Below are 26,383 nucleotides of genomic sequence, written 5' to 3'. Positions count from 1 at the left end.
GTTCTTGTCGCCTCACAGGGACAAGCCACACCTTCCCGGGGGACCCCTCCCTTCCCCTGCCACTGCCATCTCAGCGCCCCCATACCCTCCACTCCCACCCCACCCCTCCCCTCTTCTGGAACATTCCAGGGAGGCCAGAAGCAGAGCAGGTGCACAGCTGCAGGGCAGCCTCAGGGCTCCAGGTCCTGTTGGACACTTGAGCCTCTTCTGGGTCTCATTGGAGGCCACCAGGGAGCCGGAGAGACCCAGAGCTGAGGCCCCGTCCCTCCCGGCTGGCGTGGACCAGGGCTGGGCCCTGTCACCTTCCCTCGTCCTCTCCTCCTCCACCGCGAGGGCCGCCTGTCTCTCTGAAGCTGCAGATCCTCTTCCCAAGGGACTGGAGCCTCTTGTTCCCAGTCTACTTGAGTCTGCGAGGGTCCTGCCCAATCCAGTGACCCCCACAGGAAAACCAGCTGTTCCAGCATCCACCAGCAGATGGCGACAGGGGCCGCGGGTGGCCGGTCCTGGGTTCCTAGAACAGCCGCTTTGCTACTGGGCGGCCGAGGCCGAGCTGGGTGCTGGTTTCCAGCCACCTCAGCAGGAGGGGGGACCAGGACAATGAGAGTTCCCTGAACATCTGCCTGCCCAGGTCTGGCCATCTGGTCTACCCCAGCTCCACTCTGTCCAGTCTTCCATGACCCCTGGAGGCCGAGCAGGCAGTGGGCAGACAAGCAGGGGCAGGCTGGGATGGAGCCGAGTGGAGGCAGGTGCACAGTCCGGAGTTGCAGCATGGGAGGTGCTGGAATGAGGTGGCGGGGCACCAGGTAGGAATGGGCTGGACACACTGGGTCCAGGCCAGGCACAGGCAGCAGGTCCTGCCTTCGGCTGTGTCGCTACAGCCCCTCCCTGCTCCTACACACACAGCTCCTCAGCCCCTTGGAGACACCCAGTCCCTCCGTGGGGGTTTGGCCCCCTGGGGTGCCTGGCTCCTTTGCAGAATTCGCTCTGAGTCACTGCCACTCTCCCCAGCTGCAGGTTCAGCCAAGCAGGGGCTGAAAGTGAAACAAGATTGCTGGACCCAGCGTGGACAGGCTGCTTCCTTGTCACCTTTCCTAAAGAACGCAATGTGAACAGCACCAGTGCATAGCGTTTCTGCTGTGTCCCGTATCAAGAAGAGTCTGGGGGCCAGCGCTGTGGCGGAGCGGGTAAAGCCGCCACCTGCAGTGCCGGCATCCCATATGGGTGCCGGTTCAAGACCCAGCTGCTCCTCTTCCGATCCAGCTCTCTGCTATGGCCTGGGAAGGCAGTGGAGGATGGCCCAAGTCCTTGGGGCCCTGTACCCATGTGGGAGACCTGGAGGAAGCTCCTGGCTCCTGGCTCCTGGCTTCGGATCAGTGCAGCTCCGGCCGTTGCGGCAGGGTCTTGAGCGTCTGTGGATCCGGTTATTTCGAGGGGTCCTGCGACTTTATGAGCAGCTGCAGAGATCAGGAGGGGTCCGAGAGAGGGCGGGGCAGTGGGGGGATGAAGGAGAAAGGTGAAAGGAGTCGGGCTGCCGGCACCACGGCTCACTAGGCTAATCCTCCACCTTGCGGCGCCAGCACACCGGGTTCTAGTCCCGGTCGGGGCGCCGGATTCTGTCCCGGTTGCCCCTATTCCAGGCCAGCTCTCTGCTGTGGCCCGGGAGTGCAGTGGAGGATGGCCCAAGTGCTTGGGCCCTGCACCCCATGGGAGACCAGGAGAAGCACCTGGCTCCTGCCATCAGATCAGCGCGGTGCGCCGGCTACAGAGCGCCAGCCACGGCGGCCATTGGAGGGTGAACCAACGGCAAAAAGGAAGACCTTTCTCTCTGTCTCTCTCTCTCTCACTGTCCACTCTGCCTGTCAAAAAAAAAAAAAAAAAAAAAAAAAAGGAGTCGGGCTGATGGGTGTGGTGGTGGCGGGTGGGTGGGTAGGGGGCGGCTTTTGCCACAGAGGCACAGTGGGCTTTGTGTTTACGTTTTTTTTTTTTGAGATTTAAAAGGATTGATTAGAGGCAAAGAACTCCAGCTGCAGGGGCACGGAGAGGGGGGCTTCCGAGAGAGGAAAGAACCGTGGCACTGGGGTTTTTAAGGACAATTTCAAAGGAAAAAAAACCTTGACAATCAGACTGTCATTCAATTATGAGGCAGGTGGAGACAAAACCCATCCAAAGACCCGATTTACGATCCTTTATCCTCAGATAGAACACACAGAAACCCAGAAGGTGGGACACTTGTTTTCACAATAAACCGTGAGCTCACACGCAATCACCACTGCCTTGCTGGATTTGGAAATTCTCCAGGAAGGGGACGTTTTGTTCTCGCTCCTGTTTACTTTTTAAAAAATTTAGCCAGGGGTCGGCGCTGTGGCGTAGCAGGTAAAGCAGCCGCCTGCAGTGCCAGCATCCCATATGGGCATCGGTTCCAGACCCGGCTGCTCCACTTCCCATCCAGCTCTCTGCCATGGCCTGGGAGAGCAGCGGAAGATGGTCCAAGTGTTTGGGCCCCTGCACCCACGTGGGACACCTGGAAGAAGCGCCTGGCTCCTGGCTTTGGATCAGCGCAGCTCTGGCCGTTGTGGCCATTTAGGGAGTGAACAGCGGATGAAAGATCTCTCTCTCTTTCTCTCTCTCTGCCTTTCCCTCTCTCTCTCTGTAACTCTGCCTTTCAGATAAATGAATAAATCTTTTTTGCTGATCCGAAGCCAGGAGCCAGGAGCTTCTTCCGGGTCTCCCATGTAGGGGCAGGGGCCCAAGGACTTGGGCCATCTTTTGTTCTCCCAGTCCACAGCAGAGAGCTGGATTGGAAGCGGAGCAGCCAGGACTGAACTAGAACTGGCGCCCATATGGGATGCTGGTGCTTCAGGCCAGGGCGTTAACCCACTGTGCCACAGCGCCGGCCCCAAATGAAGAAATCTTTAAAAAAAATTTTTTAGCCAGGGAGTGGGCATTTGATGTGGCAGTTAAGATGGTGGTTGGGTCTCTGCTAATGCACCTGAGAAAGCAGTGGGAGATGACCCAAGTGCCTGGGCTCCTGCACCACGTGGGAGACCCGGATGGAGCTGGCTCCGGGCTTTGGCCTGACCCAGCCCCAGCTATAGCAGCCTCTTGGGGAGTGAACCAGCAGATGGAAGCTCGCTCGCTCTCTCTCTCTGCCTTTCAAATAAATAGGTAATTCTCTTTTGTTTTTTAAAGATGCTGCTTCAAGCTCTGGGGTCGGAGTCCTGGTTCCGCTCCCAGCTCCAGCTGCCTGCTAACGCACACCCTGGGGCGGGCGGTCAACGTCAGTGAAACGGCACTGGCTGCCTAAGCCCAGCCTGGCTTCCTAGAAGTCAGGTGACCCAGGGGCCCCATCGCAAGTGCCAGCTCCACCCCCCCCAAGGGATTTGCCCTCCCACTTCCTCGCCTGGGCAAAGCCGTGTCAGACCTGCTCTCCAGGACGGGCGGCCGTTATTTCTGTGTGCGGGGAGGGGGAGGCAGCCTGTCGGGTTTCCCCCACTGGACAGTAAACCTTTTCCCTTACCCCGGTGTTTGGTGTGTTTTGTGGCGGCCTTTCCTTGCAGTGATGGCCCAGGCAGGTGGGTCGCCGCCACCCACGCGGGAGCCCTGGGCAGTTTCTCAACCTCCTCCTCCGGCCTTGGGCCCCGCCGTGGTCATGTGGGCGTTTGGGGAGTGAACCAGCAGATGGGAAATCTCCCTCTCTGCATTTCAAATAAGTAAATAAATAACAATGCAAAAATATAGCTACACCTTAACGTAACATTTATCCGCTTAAGTGTGTATTTCAATCATTTTTAATAAATTCACAGAGATTTGCAGCTATTACCAGAACTCAACTTTAGAATATTTTCTCAAACATTCTTTTGATGGTATGTCCCAGTGAGTTTATCCTTAAAGACACGGAATCAGGTGTTGTGGTGAAGCCGCTGTCTGTGGTGCCGGCATCCCATATGAGTGCTGGTTCGAGTCCCGGCTGCTCCACTTCTGATCCAGCTCCCTGCCGATGCGCCTGGGAAAGCAGCGGAAGATGGCCAAGTCTCTGGGCTCCTGCCACCCATGTGGGAGACACAGATGGCGTCCCAGGCGCCTGGTCCTGCCTTGGCCACTGTGGCCATCTGGGGAGTGAACCAGCAAATGAAGATCTCTCTCTGCCTTTCAAAAACAACAACAAAAAACAAACCAGGATCTCATTTGAGCCCTGTTATCAGCAACACCTATTTTGTGGGTCTGGGAGCTGTCTGGTTTTGCTGGCAGGCGTTCGTGTGTATGTGTGTGTGTGTGTGTGCGCGCGCACCGGACGTCGAAAGCCCCGAGTTACTGGGTGCTTGGTTCCACAGGTGCTGCTGCGGCGTCTCTTCCTTCTGGAACATAGTAAGAGGCTCAGGGAGTGGAGCCCAGGACGCGCTGGGACTCAGGAAACCAGAGGAAGGGGAGGAGGCGGAACTGTGCCTCGTCCAGGCAATCCGCTCGCTCGGCCTGCGCTGCGCTCACCGGCTGCCTGCGAGCGGGACCCTCCTTCCACAGCTGGCCCTGGCCTGGCTCCGGCTTTGCCTCCCGCACCGTTAGAATCACATATTCTCCAGCTTCGGGAAGTGTCTGTGGGGAGAGGGGGGTGGTGGGGTGCAGATGGCTGGGGCAGGGGCTGGTGGGGGAGGGGGTGTCTACCTTCCCCAGTTTGTCCCTTGGTGGTGAGGGGGCAGACACTCATGCGCTCCAGCTCAGGGTCACCCACGCCCCTCCAGCCGATCCTGCGGTGAATCGAGGAGAGGAATCAGCTGGGAGGCAGCGTGGGCAGTGGCAGCGTGTCGGGGCGGTGGGAGTGGGCTCCCTGGCCACAGCGGAGCCCCCTGAGGGTCCCCATGGGTGCCCTGATCCCAGTGACTGTGACGAGGGAAAGTGGCGAGGCCCTTGGTCCAGGTGGAGCCCGGAGCAAGCCGACAGGTGGGTGGTCCCCTCTTCCACCCCCCACCCCCGCCCCGCTGAGTTTCTCAGGTCTCTGCCCATCAGGCCCAGGCTCCCATGAAGGGAACAGGGCCTACGTGGCGCAGGGGCCCTGTGATGCAGAAGCTGGGGACGGCTCAGGCCAGGACCCCAGGGTCTGCAGCTTCCCCTCCATCTGTCTTGACCACGGCACACTTGGGACCAAGGAGGCCAGCGTGCCGCAGCCAGCGTGACCGCTGGGGTGCACTGGGACCCGGATTCGCCAAGCTGCCTCGGTCCTGGAGGGTGGCCTGGGCTGGGGGAGCGTCTCCAGAGATCGGAGGGTGAGGCGTGGGCAGTGCCCGGGAGGCCCGCAGACCCACAGGCCAGCAGCTGGCATCCCTCGGGCCCCTGGGGAAGAAAGCAGCCCCTCCCAGTCCTCAGGGTGCGCTGCCCCCCACCCCGGCCTGCTTCTCACTCAGGCTCGGGTCTGTTGGCCTTGGGGACCTGGGAGGTGCACATGAAGCAGGTGCTCACTCCGCGGGGGGTGGGCCCCAGGTTTGCAGCAGGAGCTCACCCAGGACCCACTGCGGGGAGCACCGTGCTGCAGGCACAGCCCCTGGGCCACCCGGAAGCCGCACCCACGGGGCTCAGAATCCCCAGGGGTCTCAGTCGGCTGCCGGCCACAATGCACCCTCGGCTTCCTCCATTTTCTGCTCAGTCCTGGTTCAAGACCGAAAAGAAGTTGAACAAGGAAGCTGATGGCTCAAAGAAAAGCGGAAGTGGGGCCACAGCCTGCAGTCGTGCAGGGGCCCGGTACCGCTGCGGGAGCCGCCTGTGTGGGAGGAATGACCCCGCGGGGCCGGGCCATGGGGCTGCCGTCAGCTCTGCTGCTTCTCTGGGTCCCAGGTGAGGACTCTCTGCCTGGGGGGCGTCTACGGGGGGTGGGGGGGGAGGGAGGGTGCAAGAGCTGGGGGAGCAGGCTGTCACACGGGGCACCCAAGCCTGGGATCTGTGCTGGACGCAGAATGGGGCATGCTGTGACGGACAGACAGAAAGACCCCAGCCCTGGGGGGAGAAGGGTGAGGGTCTCTCCGTCCTCGGCACCCATCTGCCTTTGGATGAGCCACAGAGGGGCACAGAGGAGGGGTACGTGCGAGGATTTGTGGCGGGTGAGTGTCAGAAGGAAGGGGACCAGTGTCAGAGGCAGGAAGTTACAGAGGGCGGAGGATGGCCACACGGAGCACACCTGTGGGCGCCAGGTGGCCTCACTGGATTGCGGGTGTAGACGGAGGGTGGGGACGGGGGTGGTGGAGCTGGCGTCGGGCTCGGAGACCGGAGACTCAGCCAGGAAAACTCAAGGGCTGAGCCGGAGCCGGGAGGAACCTCCTGGGGTTGGCCAGTAGCAGCTCACCTCCACGGGACCTCCAAGGAGGGGAGCTGGGAGCTCCTAGAGGAGAGAGGGCGGGGGAGCGGGGAGGGAGGGGACTTGGTCTGCAAGGAACCGCGGGGCTTCGGCTTCCCGTGCCAGGGCGAGGTTTGGCCTCCATCTGGTTAGGCTGTCTTGGGGTAGTTTGTCTTTTGGGCCACTTTTCTTAGAAATCGTGTGCTTCCTCTATTATGAAGACGCTGGCTGTCCGTGGGAGAGCGCTGACTTTCTGTGGGTTCATTAACTCTGCTCGGTGGCACCTTACGCCCCGGCTTTGTATCTGTTTGGGAAAATGGCAGATGCAAACCTTGGAAATAAAATATGAGCTTCCTGGGAGAGTGAGATTGCAAGGCCTGTGCCCGTGAGGGTAGGGCCGGGGTGGGGGTGGGGTGGGCACGGGAGGCCCTCGGAGACCTCTGGGAGCCACAGGCTGCAAGTGTGCCTGGTGCTCCTGTCAATCGCTCGGATGCCCCGTGTCTGCCCTGCTTGGGGCCCAGCAGGGTGGGGCTGGGTGCAGCTGCCCAGGATGCTCAGGGCTGGGGTGGCCGTCCCCAGAGCCGGTGGCCTGGGGGTGACGTCTTCTGGTGCTGTAAGTGTGGGAGCAGGAGGCCCCTGGTGGGAAGACGGGGTTGGAGGAAGGGACCCCGCTGTGATCAAAGTCGGGGTGGCCGAGTGCAGGCAAAGGTGTCGAAGCTGCGAGTCGGCTGACCAGACGGAGGTGCAGGAAGGAGTGGGGGGCCCAGGGCTGGGGCCTGAGGAGGTGACCCCGGGGCGCCCAGCCCCAACCCACCTGGGGACTTGGGCTTGTGTCTTCCAGGCTGTTTCTGTCTGAACTGCCCCAGCACTGTGAGCGGCACCGAGGGGGGATCCCTGAGCGTGCAGTGCCGGTACGAGGAAGAACACAGGACGCGGGCCAAATTCTGGTGCAGTCACCAGTGTTTGCCAGGACAGGAGATCGTGAAGACAAAACTGCCAGAGGTAGAAGCGCGGAGCGGCCGAGTGTCCATCAGGGACCATTCTGCAAACCTCACCTTCACCGTGACCTTGGAGAACCTCAGCATCGAGGACGCGGGCACGTACCAGTGTGGGGTGGATGAGCCATGGAAGTGGGACACCTTCTTCCTGGTGACGGTGTGCGTGTCCCCAGGTGAGTCCCCTCGCCCCAGCACCAGGGCTGCCCTGCCGAAGGCACCTGGAACAGGAATCAGATCAGAGACTTGGAGCAAACTGTGGGGTGGGGGTGGCGTGGGGCCGAGGAGGGACAGGGCCAGGGAGGCCGCAGCTGCCACCTTGGACAGCACAGTTGCACCGAAGGTGCCTACGAATCAGCCCGGAAGCCCAGAGCTGTGTGGGGCGGGGGCAAGGTGCTGTGTGCAGGAGCGGCTGAAGCAGGTGACGAGTCAGACAGGCTGTGGAACAGACGGCTCCGGCAGCGTGTGGCTGCAGCCAGAGGGGACAAGGCGGGGCGCGGGGAGGTGACTGGGGACTTGATGACAGCTCCTGCCCCCGCCCCCACCCCAGCGGCTCAGGACGGCTCACCAGGTGCAGCAGGATCCTGGGAAGCCCCCCCCCCACCGCCCGGGGTCCCCATCTGGCTCCCTTCCCGAGAGAGCACTGTGTGTGAAATCAAACCCTGCAGTGGGCGGGTCACAGGAGGGACCCCGGTCTGATTTGTGGTTTTGCCACCAGCACCGACGACGTCACCAACACCTGCAGGTGTCACTGCAGCCAAGACTGTGACCACCACAGCGCAGGTTTCAGCTGTGTCGTCCACCACGCTGGCCCCTGTCACACCCAGCAGCCAGGAGGACTCCCAGTGGGGCCCCGGCCCCGGGTAAGGCTCCTGGCCCCGACCCACGACCGCCTCCTTCCTCCCGTGGCCAGCTTAGGCTCCAGCTCTTCGGCCATGGGGTCCAGCTGGGGTGAGAGTCGTAGCCCTGTGCTGGGGGCCTTGGGCGCCCTTTGCTCCGGGCTCAGATTGGGAACCGAGTCTGTCCTCTCCTGGCCTGTGGAGGCCACACTGGACACCCTCGGGGGGTGGGGGACGTCCCCCAGCCTGTGCTTTCCCCTTTGCCCCTCACTGCCATCCACACCATCATTGTGCCCATTTTACGGATGCGTAGACCAAGGCACAGACAGGTTCAGGTTCAGCATAGCTCCGAGTAGCAAGGTCACCCAAAGTCTGGAGTTCTGCTCTCTGAATAGTGGTTCTTAGCATCTCCTGGGGTCACCAACCCCACAGAGAATCTGGTGGCATCTGGAGACCCACTCCCCAGGAAAACACGTGCAGACATGAACTGTGTTCAGGCTCCAGAGGTTCCCCATTCTTTTTTTTTTTTTTTTTTTTTTTTGACAGGCAGAGCGGACCGTGAGAGAGACAGAGAGAAAGGTCTTCCTTTTGCCATTGGTTCACCCTCCAATGGCCGGCACAGCCGGCGCACCGTGCCTATCCGAAGGCAGAAGCCAGGTGCTTCTCCTGGTCTCCCATGGGGTGCAGGGCCCAAGCACTTGGGCCCTCATCCTCCACTGCACTCCCTGGCCACAGCAGAGAGCTGGCCTGGAAGAGGGGCAACTGGGACAGAATCCGGCACCCCAACGGGGACTAGAACCCGGTGTGCCAGCGCCGCAGGCAGAGGATTAGCCTAGTGAGCCGTGGCGCTGGCCGAGGTTCCCCATTCTGACACCTGCTTGGCACTGCCGTGGGTTCTGGCACCGCCCACTGGGGAGTGCCGGAGACCCCACCGTTTAAGGGCTCCGACCTTCCCAAGACCCCACTTAGGGACCCCCAGGCCACTGCACACTTGATCCATTAGCTACAAATTTGGGGGTTCCTGTGACCCCTTTGAGTTAATTAATTCCCTGGATTCAGAGGTCTGGAAAATGGAATTAAAATATAAGTTCATTTTGACACAAAAAATTTAAATGCATGCATAGTTTTTTCACAATGCACATTTTCTGTGAACTTTGAAAAAACAAACTCATTTTTTAATTCAATTTTTCCTTGAGCCTTTAAAAAGATTTGTTTATTTATTTATTTGAAAGGCAGAGTGACAGATCAGAGAGAGAGGGAGAGACACAGAGGAATCTTCCATCCGCTGGTGCACTCTCCAAATGCCCACGTCAGCCAGGGCTGGGCCGGGCCGGAGCCAGGAGCCGGGAACTCCATCCAGGTCTCTTGTATGAGTGGCAGCTAAGACTCAAACAGGCGCTCCGGCGTGGGATGGGGGTCCCAGGTCGTGGTTTAACCTGCTGCACCAGAATGCCTGCCCCCGTGTGAACTGTATGGTTTTACAGTTTTTCTGCACCAAGATAAACTTACCTTTTCGTTTTATTTTCCATGAACTTTTTGTAGTGAGTCCATACATTTATATTTGCTTGTGTAGCAATAAAATGTCTCTGGAAGATTCTAAAGTACACCTCCTATGGGGGGGGTTGATTGTAGAAAGGAGATCATACCAACTATTTTTTTAATTATTTGCTATTTATTTGAGAGAGAGAGAGAGAGAGAGAGATGGGCAGGGTGCTCCTACTCCTGTCTGTTGGTTGACTTCCTCATTCCCTAAATGCATGCAAAAGCTGGGGCTGCGCCAGGGCCAGAGCCAGGAGCCAGGAACTCAATCCAGGTGTCCCATGTAAGTGGCAGGGACCCGACTACTTGAGCCATCGCCTGCTGTCTTCCAAGGTGTGCGCTGGCAGGAAGCTGGAGCCAGGAGTCGGAGCTGGGAGCTGAACCCAGGGACTCCGATGTGGGGCACAGGCACTAGGCTAAAAGACTGCCCCCCATGTTGTTTTTGAACTTTGACCTTGTTTGTTTAAGAGGTGGAGGAAGGTGAGCTGCCTTCTCCCCCTCCCCCACCCCGTGCTGTCCCTCCAGGCTCCCCGTGACGCTCTCCTTGTTAGCGCTGTTGCTGCTTCTCTTGGCGGGCACCTCGCTGCTGGCCTGGAGGATACTTCGGAGACCCGTCAAAGGTGAGTTCGCTCCCGCGCCCTCTGACCAACGGGCATCGGCCGCAGGCCCTCAGAGAACACGTCCCAGCTGACCCTAGAGGGCGGGTGCCCTGGCTCAGCCTGGGGGGTGGAGCACCCGAGAGGGGACGCACCTGCTGCAGGCCTGGAGGCGGCTGCCCCAGGAAGCAGTGCCCTCCGTGTTCCAAGCTTGCAGGACAGTCAAGGCCCTCCGCGGTCTGGCCCTGCCCGCCTCTCTCACCCCATCCTTGCACCTGGAAGGCACCTTCCAGCAACTTCTTGGCAACAGTGGCAAACTCGGTCTTTCCTTCTGGGTTTGCCCTGGTGTGTGGTGTGCCCGCTCCCCCGTGCTGCCTCTCTCTCTGGCTTGCTGCCCTCCTGCATGTCCCTCTGCCCCTCAGCTGTGGTGGCCTGTCCTTGTCACTGCCTGCCTTCCCACTGTCATGGGTGTTTGCTGATTCCTGTATTATTATGTAATATCTCTAGCCACAGCGAATACACCCCCCCACCACACAAGCTCCAGGCATCTTGTCACTTAGTCACCTCCCTCTGAGCAGAGAGAGCACACGCAGTGCACACGGCACCGTATCGGGAGTCAGGAAGTCAGTTCCGTGCTCAGTGAACATCCGATGGGCAAATTAAATGCGTGAAAGAAGGGAGGGGTGAGTGGGGGTGGGGCAGCAGGAGCCTGCACTCACCTGCAGAGGGGCGGCTTGCTGGCCCAGGTCCAGAGGGAGCCTTAGAAGTCTCCTCCTCCTTCTTCTTCTTCTTCTTCTTCTTCTTCTTTTTTTTTTTTTTAAGATTTATTTATTTATTTGAAGGGCAGAGTTACAGAGAGGCAGAGGCAGAGAGAGAGAGGGAGAGAGAGGTCTCCTGTCCACTGGTTCACTCCCCCAGATGGCCGCAATGGCTGGAGCTGCGCCGATCTGAAGCCAGGAGCTTCCTCCGGGTCTCCCACATGGGTGCAGGGGCACAAGGAGTTGGGCCATCTTCTACTGCTTTCCCAGGCCATAGCAGAGAGCTGTGTCGAAAGTGGAGCAGCCAGGGCTTGAACCAGCGCCCATATGGGATCCTGGTGGGCAACGCAGGCTGTGGCTTTCCCCACGGCACCACAGCGCCGGCCCCTCCTCCCTGTTGGAAAAACTCAGGATTCTGTGGGTGCAGGAGCTCCAGGGAATACGCTCACAGGGAAGTCTTCAGGGTGGCTCTGGGGTGCAGGTGGGGCTGGAGGTTCTGCTGTGTGGCCGCAGGGCGCGGGGAGCCACTGCCCCCCATCCCTAATGCAGCCCCTCCCCCGTGGGGCTCAGCCTCAGCCCCTGGGGGCCCAGGCTTGGAGGGGGAGGCAGGGGTGAAGCCCAGCCTGTCTGAGCACAGCCCTCAGAAAGAAGCCCCCTTCCTCCACCCCCTCCTCCGTGCCCCGTCATTCTCTGGTTCCCTCCTCCCACATAACCACGCCGGCCACACGCTGGCTTCCCCAGCCCGGGCCTCTGCTCTGAGTCCCAGCAGTCCCCTCGGCTGCCCCTTCACCGAGAAGCTGTCGCTCAGAAAGGGAGATGTGGTCACCGTAGAAAATCTGAAAACCACGCGGAAGTGCCAAGGGGGGCATGGATCCCCGTGGTGACGGGGACTCCCGCCGCCGGAGGACACCAGCCACTACCGTTCGAGCCACTTCCTTCCAGGCTTTCCCCTGCCTGTGTGTGCACAAAAATTTTCTTTCTTTTTTCTTTTAAAGATTTATTTATTTATTTGAAAGTCAGAGTTACAGAGAGAGAGAGGTCTTCCATCCACTGGTTCACTCCCCAAATGGCCACAATGGCCGGAGCTGGGCAGATCTGAAGCCAGGAGCCAGGAGCTTCTTCCAGGTCTCCCACGCAGGCATGGGGACCATCTTCCACCGCTTTCCCAGGCCATAGCAGGGAGCTGGATGAGAAGTGGAGCAGCCAGGACTGGCTCCCATATGGGATGCTGGCACTGCAGGTGGTGGCTTCACCCACTACGCCACAGCGCCGGGACCACAAAAGATTTCTTAAAACATTTGCTTCATACCCTGAGTCTGCTCTAAACCTGGTTCTTTGCACCTGTACCATTTACCCTGCTCTTTTATTTATTTTAAAAGATTTATTTATTTACTTGAAAAGCAGAGTGACAGAAAGGGTGGGGCGCGGGGAGAGAGAGATCTTCCACCTGCTGGTTCACTCCCCAGACGGCTTCAATGGCTGGGTCTGAGCCAGGCTGAAGCGGAGAACTCCATCTGGGTCTCCTAGGTGGGGGCGGGGTCCACGCACGTGGACCACCTTCCGCTGCCTTCCCAGGCGCATCAGCAGGGTGCTGATGCTCAGATATGGGATGTTGGTGTCACTCTCCGCACCACAACCTGGGCCCCTCCCCCGCTCCTGCAGGCTCAGAAGCCGCATGTGCGGGCATGTGAGTGGGGTGTGGGTGGGGTGCGCTTTGTCTGATGGATCCTAAGTGACGTCTCTGTCCCCTGCTCTGTGAGTCCCAGCCCTGCCTCCTGACGCTGTCTGGGACTCCCTTCCCACTGCCCAGCTCCCCCACCCTAGTCCTGACGCCAGCTCATCCCACCCACCCCCAGCCCACTCACTCCATCCATGCATTATCCGCGCACTTGTCCACGCCTGCCACGTGAAGGCCCTAGGGACACGCTGGGGACCACCGCAGACTGGGCCCCGCCTGCAGCGAGCCGCTCACAAACCTTCTCACAGCCACCTTCCTCCCCAGCATGCGACTTCCATCTCCTCCCCACCTCCCCCTCCTCCCTCCCTCAGAACACCTGTTCCCCGTGGGGAGGGGGACGGTGGCCTGGAGCCCACACGGAGCAGTCGGGAACAGAGCACCCGGCTCTGTTTTGCATCAACTGACAGCTCAGCTCCTGGGCCGTCTGAGGCCTGTGTCTCCCAGCTGTGGGCTCCCAGCTCCCTTTGAGTCTGGGGCTCCCTGAGAGGCAGACAGTCCCTCCAACAGTGTCCAGTGTAGTGCCCGCTTGGACAGAGACCAAGGACGACCAGCTGTGTGCAGAACCCACTGCCACCAGGGCCTGAGTCTCCGGGTTGAAAGGGTCAGGGTGGGGCCGGTGCTGTGGCACAGTGCTCGAGGGGCCACCTGGGACGCTACTTCCCATACGGCGCTGGCTCCTCTTCTGATCCAGCTCCCTGCTAATGCACCTGGGAAAGCAGAGGGAGGTGGACCAAGTGCTTGGGCCCCTGCACCCACGTGGGGGACCCGGATGGAGCTCCTGGCTCCTGGCGTCTGTCTGGCCCAAACCTGGCTGTTGAGGCCACTTGGGGAGTGAACCAGTGGATGGAGTTCTCTCTCTCTCTCTCTCTGTAACTCTACCTTTCAAATAAATGAATCTTTTTAAAAAATGAAAGAAAGGGTCGGGGTACAGAGCGCTGAGCAACGCTGCTGGCGCTGGAACCCCAGGACTGGCTGAGCCGGAGCTGTGTCGGTCGGGTTCTGGCTCAGGGCGGTGCAGCAGATGCCCTGGTGGCGTCCAGGTCCCTGTGAGGCCGGGTTCTCTCTCAGGGGGACAAGCTCCCTCTCCTGTTCCCCCGCTGGGGTCTTTCTGTCACTTTCGGGCACCGGGCTTTGGTCGCCCTCCTCCGGCTGAGAGTTTTCTGTTGTCCGTGTGTTCACTCACTCACTCATGTGCTCATTTACTAATTCACTCGCCCAGCAAACCCCCGCTTCACGCCTGGGGGACAGGTGCCCGGGGCTGAGGTCTCCAGGAAAGAGCTTGTCCTGCTCTGGGGCTCAGCCTCCTTCCTCTCCTGTCCCCTAGGTGGCCAGCATTCAGAGCCACCCCAGAGCACCGGGCAGGTAAGGAAAGGCCCCGGCAGGGGTGCTGGGTGGTGGGGGAGGGGCACAGAGGGTGCTCTGGAGTGGTCAGTCCTTTCAGCCAGGGGAGGTTCCGGGGGCCTCACAGCCATAGCAAGTGCTTTCCCAGAGCAAGAACATGACCTGGAGATCTGCTCGTGGGGTCTGTCCCCTCCCCGACGGGGGAAGCGGAAGGGGGAGGGGTCCTCTCCTCCGATCTGCCCGTAGCAGAACATTGGAGGAGGCGGGGCTGGAGCATGGGGGCTGGGGCACCCAGAATGCAGAGGCAAGGGTGGCGGGAGGTGTGGGCAGAGGAGTGGGGGTGGAGACTGGGGGGCTTGGGGGCCCCACCAAACCCTGCACTTCCTGCTTGCCCCAGGTGGTTGTGCAGAGTGAGCCCTACTATGCAAATCTGGAGCTGCAGCCACAGCGCCTGCGGGAGGAGTCCGCGCCCACCAGGCCAGCAGAGGTGGAATACAGCACCGTGGTAAGTGCCAGAGCCAGAGCTGGACCCTGCACTGAGCAGGGCGTCCCCTGGTGGCTGGAGCAGGCACAGAGGGACATGATCCCTGCCTCCCCAGGGCAGGGCTGTGCAGAGGAGGGGCAGGTGTGTGGTCAGAGCTTGGTGTCATTGCAGCTGCGGGCATGGGGTGGGGATGACAGTGCTACAGAGTGGCCCGAGTCTGCCCCAGGTACTAAGCACCTGCCATGCAGCGCAGACCGAGGTCAAAGTCTGAGATTTCTCTCAGCCTCCATCCCGTCCTGCTGTTCGGTGTGAACTCCGGCCTCCGGGGTTTCGTCCTGGACCTGCTATGTGTGGGTCCCTGCTTAGGCACAGCCGCCTTAAAGTGGGCTAGCACAGCAGGCTGCCGATGAGCCAGCCGTTGGCGGAGACTTTCCAACAGAGTCAGATACCACGCAGTAGGCTGCCCTGGAGACCCCCACGCCCCTACTGCGGCCCCTGGGCCCACTGAGTCCTCAGACGCGCTGACTGGCATGAGGGTGACAGACCGCGCTGTCTAAGGCCTGCTTCGGAGAGGAGCTCAGCTCCCAGGGAGTGTCCCCCAGCACTATCCTCCCCAGGGATGCCGTTCCTGCTCCCTGCAGGGGGTGGGGGACCTGCATCCTGCACCGTTCTGGGTCCTGCGATAGCCACGCCCCGCCCTGCCCGCACCCGCCAGCCATCAGCACCAGTGAGCCGAGCGCCTTGGTTTCCTGCAGCGGGGCCTCTGAGGGGCTGGCATGGTCTCGCTACTTCCCGATGGCTGCGGGCCCTGTGTCTGAGGGCCCCTGTGGACTCCCCTTGCTGTGTATAGCCCAGTCCTGTGCCCGCAGCACCGAGGGGCCGTCAGGGCCGCAGAGCCAATGCAGTCGGGCGCTTCTGGGTCCTTGCTGAGCCCGCACGGCGGCTTCACTGCGAGAGCTCCCGTCAAGAGGGGCACAGAGGGAGCCTGGCCAACTCTGTAGACCTGTGGGGGCCCCCGGACCCCTCCTTGTAGAATGGATGGGGCTGGGTCCCCCCAGACCATCCCAGGGACCCCCAACACAGGCGATCTTTGTGCTGTGCCTTGAGCAGGCTGACAGTACAGCGGGGGGAAGTTGGAGCCTCCACCATGGAGCCCCCGGGGGTACCCCCTTCCCTCCTGAGCCGGGCTCTGTCCTTCCCGCACTCCCCCCCTAAGCCGCGGCGCCCTCTCCTTGCAGGCCGCCCCCAGGGAAGAACCTCACTACTCCTTGGTGACGTTTGACGGACAGCTTGAGGATTCCAGCATCAGCAGGACGCCCGCCCAGATGGGCTCCAAGCAGGAGCCCGAGTACAGCGTGGTTAGGAAGCCCAAGGGCGGCTCCTGAGCAGACCCCGCCCCCCGCAGCCCCCTCCCCACCATGGCGACTGACAGGCACCTGGACTCCCAGGTGACTCCGGGCAGGATGAGCAGGGCTGGGGTTCTGGGGGCCAGCAGGAAGCCCCCGCCGGCCTCTTCCTCCTGACCCCTGCTTCCTTCAGCTCCTCCCCACTGTGGCTCCAGGGGGTGACAGCTCCTGCAGAGCAGCACCCGCAAAGAGTATCGTCACTCGCAGCTCCGCAGACACGGCCGGGGCTGCCGCGCGTGGGGACGCCGGGCAAGGTTGGAAGGAGAACGCAGAGAAAGAGGCTCGTCCGCACACTGCGGGACACGGGGACACCAAAGAGCCACTGCCGTCCCATCTCACACAAGAAAACTGAGGCCCAGAGAGAGAAGGACCTTGCCCATGGTCCCTGAAAGGAGGCCTTTTCCTCCGGACTCCTAGACAGCTTCAGCAGTTCTATTTTAGTAGAAGAGACATAGACAGGGGCCGGCGCTGTGGCGTCGCGGGTAAAGCTGCCGCCTGCAGTGCCGGCATCCCATGTGGGCGCCTGTTCATGTCCCGGCTGCTCCACTTCCGATCCAGCTCCCTGCTAATGCACCTGGGAAAGCAGTGGAAGATGCCCAAGTGCTTGGGACCCTGCACCCATGTGGGAGACCTAGAAGAAGCTCCTGGCTCCCAGCTTCAGCCTGGCCCAGCCCTGGCCATGGGGGCCATCTGGGGAGTGAACCAGTGGTTGGAAGACCTCTCCCTCCCTCCTTCTCTCCCTCTTTCTATAAAACTCTTTCCAAATAAAATTTTTTTTTTAAAAAAGAGGTACAAATAAAGTTTATCTTAATAAGGGAGAAGGGAGAAGTTACTTAAACAACGGCTGCTGTGTGTCTGCAATCATGTATCAAAGCAAGGGGCTGGCGGGGGCCCTGCTGAGCACAGAGGCGCTGGGAGGGCGACCCCGAAGGGGACCCCAACATCAGTGGGAGGTGCTGTCGCAGCTGCTTCCCCACAATGGAAGATGCAGCCGAGGTTTCTCGTTGGATGCAGTGCAGTCGGTGAGCGGGCTGCCCTGCACACGTGGCCACCACCAGCTCCGCCACCACGTTCCCCACCCTCGCGCCGGGCTCGAGATTTCTTTGACCTTCTGTTTGTAGTAAGTAACCACCGGAAGTAGGGGCTGTGTTTCCTGTGAGTCCAGGATCTCTGACCTTGTAAGTTGATTGTGGGCCGGCGCCACAGCTCACTAGGCTAATTCTCCGCCTTGCGGCGCTGGCATACCGGGTTCTAGTCCCGGTCGGGGCGCCGAATTCTGTCCCGGTTGCCCCTCTTGCAGGCCAGCTCTCTGCTGTGGCCCAGGAGTGCAGTGGAGGATGGCCCAAGTGCTTGGGCCCTGCACCTGCATGGGAGACCAGGAGAAGCACCTGGCTCCTGGCTTCGGATCAGCGCGGTGCGGCCGCAGCAGCCATTTGGGGGGTGAACCAAAGGAAGGAAGACCTTTCTCTCTCTCTCTCACTGTCTAACTCTGCCTGTCAAAAAATAAAAAAGAATAAAAAAGTCAGTTGTGACTTTGGGGCAGTTTTCTGAGGGATGTGGCCCACTGCTTCCAGAAGGATCTTGGGGGTAGGAGGCAGGGACGCTGCTCTGGATGGCGTCCCCTTCACATTTCTAACGGGCCCGTGTGTGCGCCAGCATCAGTCGTCTGGAGACTTTCTCCCTCTTTCTACCAGTGGTCTGAGATGCAAAAGGTAACCGACACACACACACACTCACGCACATGCACGCACACAGACACGCATGCACACACATACATGCACACGGACATGCACACACATACATGCACACGCACAAGCAGGGAGGCCCAGCGGGGTGTGGTGCTGGGAAGGGCTGGGTGTCAGCCGCAGGGCCCAGGGGTGGAGTTCACAGAGCCCCAGATGCTCTCAGTTCTCCCCAAGGCTTCTGCTGGGCCCCACCCTCTCTGTCCACCCAAGCCCTAGGCAAGCAGAGGGGACCCTTTCCCATGGGAGGAAGTGGGCCAGCTGGGCCCCCACCTAAGAGACAGGGCTGGGTCCCTGAGCAGGGCGCAGGGAGGAGGGAGGGGATTCTGGGTGTGGGCTGACTCATCTCCGGGAAAGTCTGGTTTCCATCCACACAGCCAAACCTAGCTTCTCCCCTCCTAGGCTCGCAGGGCCGCCTCTCCGCCCTCCTGGGGCAGCGAGAGCAATCTCTAACCTCCACCCTCCTGGTGATCCCTCTGCACCTGGAGATTCCGTACTAATTTTTATCAAGAATATTTATGCCCTCTACGGAGACATCGATACAATTCCAGTACAGGCCCTAGCAGGTGATCTAAATAAATGGGCAGTTCTGGCTCTTAAAGTTAATGAATGAATCACAACTATGTCATTCTTCCCAAATGGATCAATAAATTAGTGCCGTCCCAGTAAAAATCCCAGCTGGATTTTTAAAAAAGATTTATTTATTTATTTGAAAGGCAGAGTTACAGACAGGCAGAAGCAGAGAGAGAGAGAGAGAGAGAGAGAGAGAGAGAGGTCTTCCATCTGCTGGTTCACACCCAAATGGCCGCAACAGAGTGGTCACAGGTAGTCTGACCTTTGGCCTTCTCATTTATGAAATGGGACATGCCTGTCATTCTCCCTGCGTGTTTGCAATGCAGATACAATGACAGCAAAGTCCTGTAGTCCCATCTCTCGCTGCGATGGGACACAGGCCTGCTCAGAGGGGTTCACTGCCTGTCTCCCCAGCCCCCTTCCCCCCTGCAAGGCCATCACCCGCCAACCAGCCTCTGCCCATTGTCCCCACACCAACACAGCGGACGCTGCCGAGTCTGCAGCCGGCAAAGAGGTTAACCCCGGGGTCGCTGCCTCTCCGGGTACACAGGAGTTGGGGGATCCTTCTTCCATGCAGGGGTGGGGCTGTGTAAGGCCCACAAAATATTTGGTCTGATCCTGCCAAGGCAGTCACAGGCAGGACCCAAAATTCATTATGTAAGTCTGTAGCAGGCTAATTTTGAAGTCGATAATTGTGCATGGCCCGGCAGTGATGTGAGAACTATCCAAATGGCCTTTGGCAGAAAAAAAGGTTCCCCACCCCTAATCAGAGTAGGCGGTGTCCGCTGCGCCTCGCCCAACCCCAACACACGCCCGGGAGGACTCACGGTGTAGAGGGAGAGCAGCTTTGAGATGCGTGCGGTTCCCAGGTCACTCTGAGCCACCCTGTCGGGGCGCCTACCACCCCCAGTGCTCCGGGCCAGGGGCGAGAGGGGTGGGGGCAGCAGACGGTGAAGGGTACACCTGGATTCTGCGGCTCCCAACCTTCCAGGCTTCTGGGGGAGAGGGAGGAGGACGGGCAGACTGTGGGTTTGACAGAACATCCAGGAGCCAGAGTGAACCTCCCAGGGCCAGACCACCAAAGGCTGCCTGGACTGCAGGGATCGCAGGGGGCCTGGAGTTACAGCCCAGAGACCCGCGCTGCCCAGCGTGGGACCAGGAGGCAGAGGCCGCCCCTGCGTTGAAGGTGCGCTGAGCCAGCCCGAAACAGCACAAGTGAAGGCGTGCGGACAAGCCAGCATGTGTGATGAATGGTGTTAGCACGGGGACTGGTGTTAGCTGGGATATATCGGGGAAAATACAATCTACTACCAAGCCCAATGCCCACCTGCTTCTCTCTCTCTCTCTCTCTCTCTCTCTCTCTCTCTCTCTCTCTCCTGTCTTCTTTCTTTCCTTCCTTCCTTCTTTCTGGGACTCCTGGGGCTGAGGGTCGTTCGTAAAACGGGATGCTTTTCAGCAGTGAGGAGAGATTGTTAGAACCGGGCCAAGGAGGTTACCTGAAATTGAATGATGCCGCTCAGACGAGTCACAGGAGATCTGAATCTTGCTTGAATCCAAGAGTCCTGGGTTTTAGTATTTAAAAACAACTTTCATTTTTATTTATTTGTTTATTTTTAAAGATTTATTTATTTATTTGCAAGTCAGTTACACAGAGAGAGGAGAGGCAGAGAGAGAGAGAGAGAGAGAGAGAGGTCTTCCATCCGCTGGTTCACTTCCCAATTGGCTGCAATGGCCGGAGCTGCGCCGATCTGAAGCCAGGAGCCAGGAGCCTCTTCTGGGTCTCCCACGTGGGTGCAGGGGCCCAAGGACTTGGACCATCTTCTACTGCTTTCCCAGACCACAGCAGAGAGCTGGATGGGAAGTGGAGTAGCCGGGTCTCGAACCGGCACCCATATGGGATGCCGGCGCTGCAGGCCAGGGTGTTAACCTGCTGCACCACAGCACCAGTCCCAACAACTTTTATTTTGAAACCATTTCAGACTTAAGGGAAAAATCTTTAATGCAAATTCGCCTATTTTTAAATTTTGCACTTTTTTTTTCATTATTCCATCCATAACTGTGACTTTTTTTTTGAGCCAGCTGAGGTCAGACTGTTGGTATGCTTCTCTCTCTCTCTCTCTCTCTCTCTCTCTCTCTCTCTCTCTAACTCTGCTTTTCAAATATATAATATAAATCTAGAGAGAGAGAGAGAGAGAAACAGAGAGAGAGAGAGATCTATTCTCTGCTTCACTTCCCCAAATGGTCCCAATGGCTGGGGCTGGGCTGGGCTGAGGCCAGGAGCCAAGATTTCCCACATGGGTAGCAGGTGCCCAGGTACCTGGGCCACCTCTGCTGCCTTCCCAGGTGCATCAGCAGGGAGCTGGAGTAGAAGTGGAGCAGCTGGGACGCCCGTTTGGATGCAGGCGTCTCAGGCAGTGGCTGAACCTGTGCCCCAAGGCCGGCTCCCGAGGCCATGGAATCTGACGCGCAGTGACACCGAGGCGCCATCGTGGTGGTGTGTCGTCCAGAGGCTTCCCTGGTGTGCTTGGTCTTTGTTTTACAATCAAGCTTTCCCTTCACCATGCAGCACCTCATCTGGCACAGAGCGACGGAGACTAAACCTTCGCAGGGTGAAATCGCGTTTGTCAATCATGCATCAGTGCACTCACAACGGCACAAGGAGGACCAAGCCCGTCAGAGACAGGACCCAGGCTGAGTGGCCCTGGGTTTGGAAAACTGCTTTCTCCCAGAAGGTCACCATCTGGGCAAAGCCCAGCAGCGGGTTTTGCACCAAAACTTGGAGCTTGCACGACAGCATGTCTCCACCCTGTGGCCGCCTCTGGAATGCGCATGCTCCAGCAGGTCTGTTTTCTGGGTCAGCACAGCCAAGGAGTGAAAGGGCTTGGAACAGGGAGAGGAGAGAACACGGCTCGGCTTTCCAGGCCCACCCCGGGGTGTGTCTGTCCCTCCCAGAGCCTTGCGCTTCCTGATTCATGCCCAGCTCTCCTTTCCTGACCATGACCGCGGGCGTCACGGTGAAGGGCGGTCACCCCGCCTGTGGCTCAACAGACGCGGGCCAGGTCTCCCATCTCACCTGTGCCCTTGCCATCGCCATGGTCATTCCAGGTTACTTGAGCCTCAGTTTCCCCATTTGAAATGAACAATGGCCCGAGGCCCAGAGGCGAGCGCTTTGCCCAGGGTACCTGCCGGCTCTTCGCTGTGCTCCGGGTTGCCCGACCTCAATCCTTTTCTTTACTATTTGTCAGAATCCTTTTAACTTCCACTCTGCAAATCTGGGCCGCCCAGTGGGGTCGGGCCCACGGCATGAGCCTGAAACCCAGGTCGAGGCAACACTGGCCCGCGCGTGTATGGAAGGGGCCGTGGGGAGCGGGGCTGGCAGAGGCCACCTTGAAGCCCTGTTCAGACAGCTCGGAAACAGCTTGTGGGGTCCTGACCCAAGGACGACCCCTCTGTGTGAGCGTTCACTCGGTTCCCCCTCCCTCCCTCCCTCTCTCCCTCCCTCCCTCTCTCCCTCCATCCCTCCCTCCCTCCCTCCCTCCCTCTCTCCCTCCCTCCCTCCCTCCCTCGCTTCTTCCTTGCTTCTATCAGTAACTGCTAGATAAGTCTATACGGCTCCGTGACCTTTGTTTTAATGCATCGTACGAGGGCACAGAGTTGGCCACTTTTCCGCTTTAGTGAACCAGGTTGGCACAGTGGTGAGGTGACGCAGTCGACGTCAGCTGCCCATGCAAGCTAACATCTGGAACAAATTGTCAGGACGGTGGCCATGCCAGCCGGACACATGTGCCTGCGTCCCTTAGCGTGGGCCGTGGGCGGAGGAAGAATGCCAGGGACCAGAGGAACATGGGCTGCAAAGGAGCAGTGAGCTTTGATTCCCACGGGTCTGTTGCCACTTACCAACGTGCTGAATTCAAGGCCAAAGTCTCCTGCAGAATGCCTATGGGCCACGCGGCTCTTGGCCGCCACGGAAGCAGAGTGGGGTCAGATAACTCCGCTCCAAGCCTTCCACGGTCAGTCAGTGAGAGGCGCCAAGCGTGCCCTCAACCTGTCGGGACGCTGGTCTCCGGGCCGTCATCCGACTGAGAGGACAGGAGAAAGGCGTGAGGAGAAAGGGCTGTAGAGAAGTCCCCCCTGGAGGCCCAGAGCCGGCTGTGGGAGTGGGGTGGGGGGGTCCCCTGGTGGCGCCTGGGGCCGTGCACAGGGGCAAAGGACGGGGAAAGCCAGGGAACATGGCGTGGCTGGAGGTGGGGCCAGCCCACCCGACCCAGGGATTGCGTGGCCACGTGGGAGTACGGAACCCCAGGTGGCTCCCACGTCTGTCACCTGAGCAAGGCTTTGCTGAAATGAGAAGGGGGAGGGCCAGGAGTGGGCAGAGACTGGGGACTCCACAGGTGCCCCGAAGAAGACGGCAAAGCACCTATGGGCTGCCCTGGTCAGGGACCCCGAGAGGTAGACTGTGTACCCCTGGAGCCCACTCTGTGTAAGCAGCTGTGTGCTGCAGGTCTGGAGGTTACTGTGTATTTATTTCAGAGAGAGAGAGAGAGAGAGAGAGAGGTTTAATGGGGTGGTTCATTCCCCAAATGCCCGCAAGCAGGTCCCTCAATCCAGGTCTCCCAGGTGGGTGGCAAGGACTCGAGCCATCCCCGCTGCCTCCCAGGGTGTGTGTGAGCAGGAAGCTAGAAGTGGGGGCCGGGTGAGCTGGGGCTCAAACTCAGGCTCTCCAACATGGGATGCACGTGCCCTAAGCTGTGTCTTAACTGCTGCCCCAGGGGCTCTCTCTCTCTCTCTCTCTGTGTGTGTGCACATCCTTGTGCCACTACCCACCACGCATGTGTTCCTGTGTCTTGGCGTGTGACTGAACGAGCCGGGTCCCACAGCGGAGCTATCGCCAGGAGGCCCGGCACCTGCGGTCTCCGCCAGCGACTTGCCCTCCCGAGGAGTCCCCATGGTGCTCCCATCGACAGCGCCCGAAGGCGCCTATCTTGCCACGCTCTTGCCAGTAGTGGATATTTTTAGATCTTTATTTCTTTCAATGGAATGGAGAAGGTAATATGATATTCAGAGCTTGCTTTCCTTTATTTTCTATTTTAATTTCCTGTGAACTCCCTCGCTCACTTTGCCATTGAACTGTTTGTTGATCATTCTCATATCAAATTCCTCTCTGAGTGTTTTGTGAATCAAGAAAATGAGCCTTTCGTCAAATGTCTCCAACCTACCGTCCACAGTTTATCTTTTTTTCTAGAACTTTAAAAGCTTTTCAAAATAATTTTTGAAACTGTTTTATCAATATTAATCCTTACTTTAACTTTTTTTTTTTTTTTTGACAGGCAGAGTGGACAGTGAGAGAGAGAGAGACAGAGAGAAAGGTCTTCCTTTTGCCGTTGGTTCACCCTCCAATGGCCGCCGCAGCTGGCGTGCTGCGGCTGGCGCACTGCGCTGATCCGATGGCAGGAGCCAGGTGCTTCTCCTGGTCTCCCATGGGGTGCAGGGCCCAAGCACTTGGGCCATCCACTGCACTCCCTGGCCACAGCAGAGAGCTGGCCTGGAAGAGGGGCAACGGGACAGAATCCAGCGCCCCAACCGGGACTAGAACTGGGTGTGCCAGCGCCGCAAGGTGGAGGATTAGCCTAGTGAGCCACGGTGCCAGCCCTTACTTTAACTTTTAAAAATATTTACTTACTTTCATCTACTGGAGTGACAGAGAGAGAGGGAGGGGGGAGAGAGAGGGGCAGCTGGAGGGCTTTCACCCACCTGTTCACCCCCCAAATGCTCTCAGCAGTCAGGGCGAGCCAGGCGGAAGCCAGGAGCCTGGAACTCTGTGCAGGTCTCTCAGGTGGGCGGCCAGAGTCACCACCTGCCACCTCCCAGGGCGCCGGATCAGCGGAGAAGCCGGGCTCTGCTTCTGCCCTCTGACGGGGTGCAGGCAGCTCACATGCCGGCTCAATCCCCGGCATCACTGCGTCCGCCCCGCTAGGGCTGTTTTCTCCCAAACATTTTATGAGATCAGGTTTCTCAGTCTTTTTTTAAATTTATGGCTTATAAGGTTAGAATCCTCTGCAGGCCTTTTGCATCTCAAGAGTCTAAGATAATCACCCATTATTCTAACATTTTCATAGTTCCATTTATATCTATCTATATACATTTTTAAGATTTTATTTATTTAGTTATTTGAAAGGTAGAGTTACAGATCAAGAGAGGGAAAGACAGAGAGAGGTCTGCTACCCGCTGGTTCACTCCCCAAATGGCCGCAATGGTCGGAGCTGGGCTGATCCAAAGCCAGGAGCCAGGAGCTTCTTCCAGATCTCCCATGAGGGTGCAGAGACCCAAGGACTTGGGCCATCTTCCACTGCTTTCCCAGGCCACAGCAGAGAGCTGATCGGATGAGGAGCAGCCAGGACTCGAACCGGTGCCCCTATGGGATGCCAGCACTGCAGGTGGAGCCTTAGCTTTCTACACCACAGTACAGGCCCCTTTATGTGTGTGTGTGTGTGTGTGTGTGTTTACATGTACATGTGTATGTATATGTGTATGTATATATTTTATATATGTATAAAATATATTTGATAGGTAGAGAGGCTGAGAGAGAGAGAGAGAGCATCCATCCACTGGTTAATTCCCTAAATGCCCATGTAGCATTTCCATTGAGGTGGGATCTCAATCCAGGCCTCCCACGTGGGTAGCAGGAACCCAACCACTGAGCCATTGCTGAGGCCTCCCGGAGTCTGCACTGGCGGGGAGCTGGGAGCCGGGAGCTGGAGCCGGGAGCTGGAGCCGGGAGCCGGGAGCCGGGAGCTGGAGCCAGGAGCCGGGAGCTGGAGCCGGAGCCAGGAGCTGGAGCCGGGAGCTGGAGCCGGGACTCAGACCCAGGCACTCAGTGTGGGACGTGGGCATTCCGACTGCTGCGCACCTGCTCCTCGCTTTGTTTGTCTCTGACCATCCTGGTTTACAGGGTGGGCGTGGGTGGAACCGTATTTCTTCCAAGACTTGGCCAGTTCTCTGCACACCACCTGTTGGACAAGCTTTCCTGCCCCAGGCCCCGTACCAGGCTCTTCTCCGCTCTACCGAAAGCTGGGGGCGGGGAGGGGCGGAGGTGCCGTGACCTGCTGGGATTCGGAACACAACTTGTTCAGCACAGAAGCCTCTTTTAGTTAAAATTAACCCTGGAGCAAGACTCCTGGGCTTCGGCGTCTGTTCTTTGACGTACGCGTGACAGCAAGTGACGTGACAGCGTCAAGTTCACATGGCCCAGGGTGGGTCAACAGGTCCAGGCCACATGGACTCCAGCAGGCACCATGTGCACCTGCTCTTCAACCCCCGGGCCGGGACTGTAGAGGACAGGGCTCAGCAGGGGCTGGAGGGCGCGGTCACTGGGGTCACCAGGTCGCAGGCGCAGCTGCTTCTGCTCAGGGCTATCCCAGGGCCTTGAGGAATCCCTGCTCACCCGTGAAAGAGCCTGGTTTGGTTGGATCTGCAGCCTTCACCACACCCGATTGCTTGCTCAGGGCAGGGGCGGGGAGACCTCAGGGCTGGGAGGGGCGGACCCTGGGCTCCAGCGCTACTTTGTAACTTTGCTCTTGAAATGTCAGGGGTGCTTTTGACCTGTCACTCACCCTAACGCAGCCACAGGAGTGCAAACGAGACCTGGGTGGGAGAGCGCGGATGAGGGGGCTGTCTGGGATGCTCCGTGGTTCTCTCGTGCATTAGGCAGGGTTGGTACCCATGCAGGGCGCTCTGAGCCCCCAGAGACCCCAGAGCTGGGGATGAGCAGCCACCATGCGGCTTGAGCCACATCTCACCAGAATTCCCAGGCTGCTGCCGACAGCGCCCCAGCCTGTGAGCCCGGCTGCCCAGGGTCACGGACACACGAGGAGCACAGCCCAGAGCACTGTCAGGATCCACGTGCCCGAGGGACCTCCAAGGCCTTGAGAGCCTGGCCAGGAAGGAGTGCAGACGGCAGGACTCTCTCTGCCTCCCGGTTATCTCCATCCGAAGTTTGCCGACCCGCCCCTGGGGCTCCGGCTTTGGGCCCCGCACCTTGTCCTTAGCATCCTTG

General features: G+C 59.1%; 1 protein-coding gene across 1 annotated transcript; it reads left to right on the top strand.

Moving 5' to 3' along the window:
- The first annotated feature begins 5,552 nt into the window (after positions 1-5,552).
- Positions 5,553-16,803, top strand: LOC103346051 (CMRF35-like molecule 8). Its single transcript, XM_070060358.2, has 7 exons — positions 5,553-5,823; positions 7,161-7,490; positions 8,033-8,177; positions 10,218-10,312; positions 14,109-14,146; positions 14,523-14,630; positions 15,848-16,803. The coding sequence occupies exons 1-7, from the start codon at positions 5,676-5,678 to the stop codon at positions 15,992-15,994; spliced, it is 1,011 nt and encodes a 336-aa protein (XP_069916459.2). The 5' UTR covers positions 5,553-5,675; the 3' UTR covers positions 15,995-16,803.
- Positions 16,804-26,383: the final 9,580 nt, after the last annotated feature.

This window comes from Oryctolagus cuniculus, chromosome 17, assembly GCF_051225735.1.
Source record: "Oryctolagus cuniculus isolate XC-2025 breed Fujian yellow rabbit chromosome 17, ASM5122573v1, whole genome shotgun sequence".
NCBI classification, from domain to species: Eukaryota; Metazoa; Chordata; class Mammalia; order Lagomorpha; family Leporidae; genus Oryctolagus; species Oryctolagus cuniculus.
Note: the sequence above shows the minus strand (reverse complement) of the source record. Positions and strands in the feature narration are given on the sequence as shown.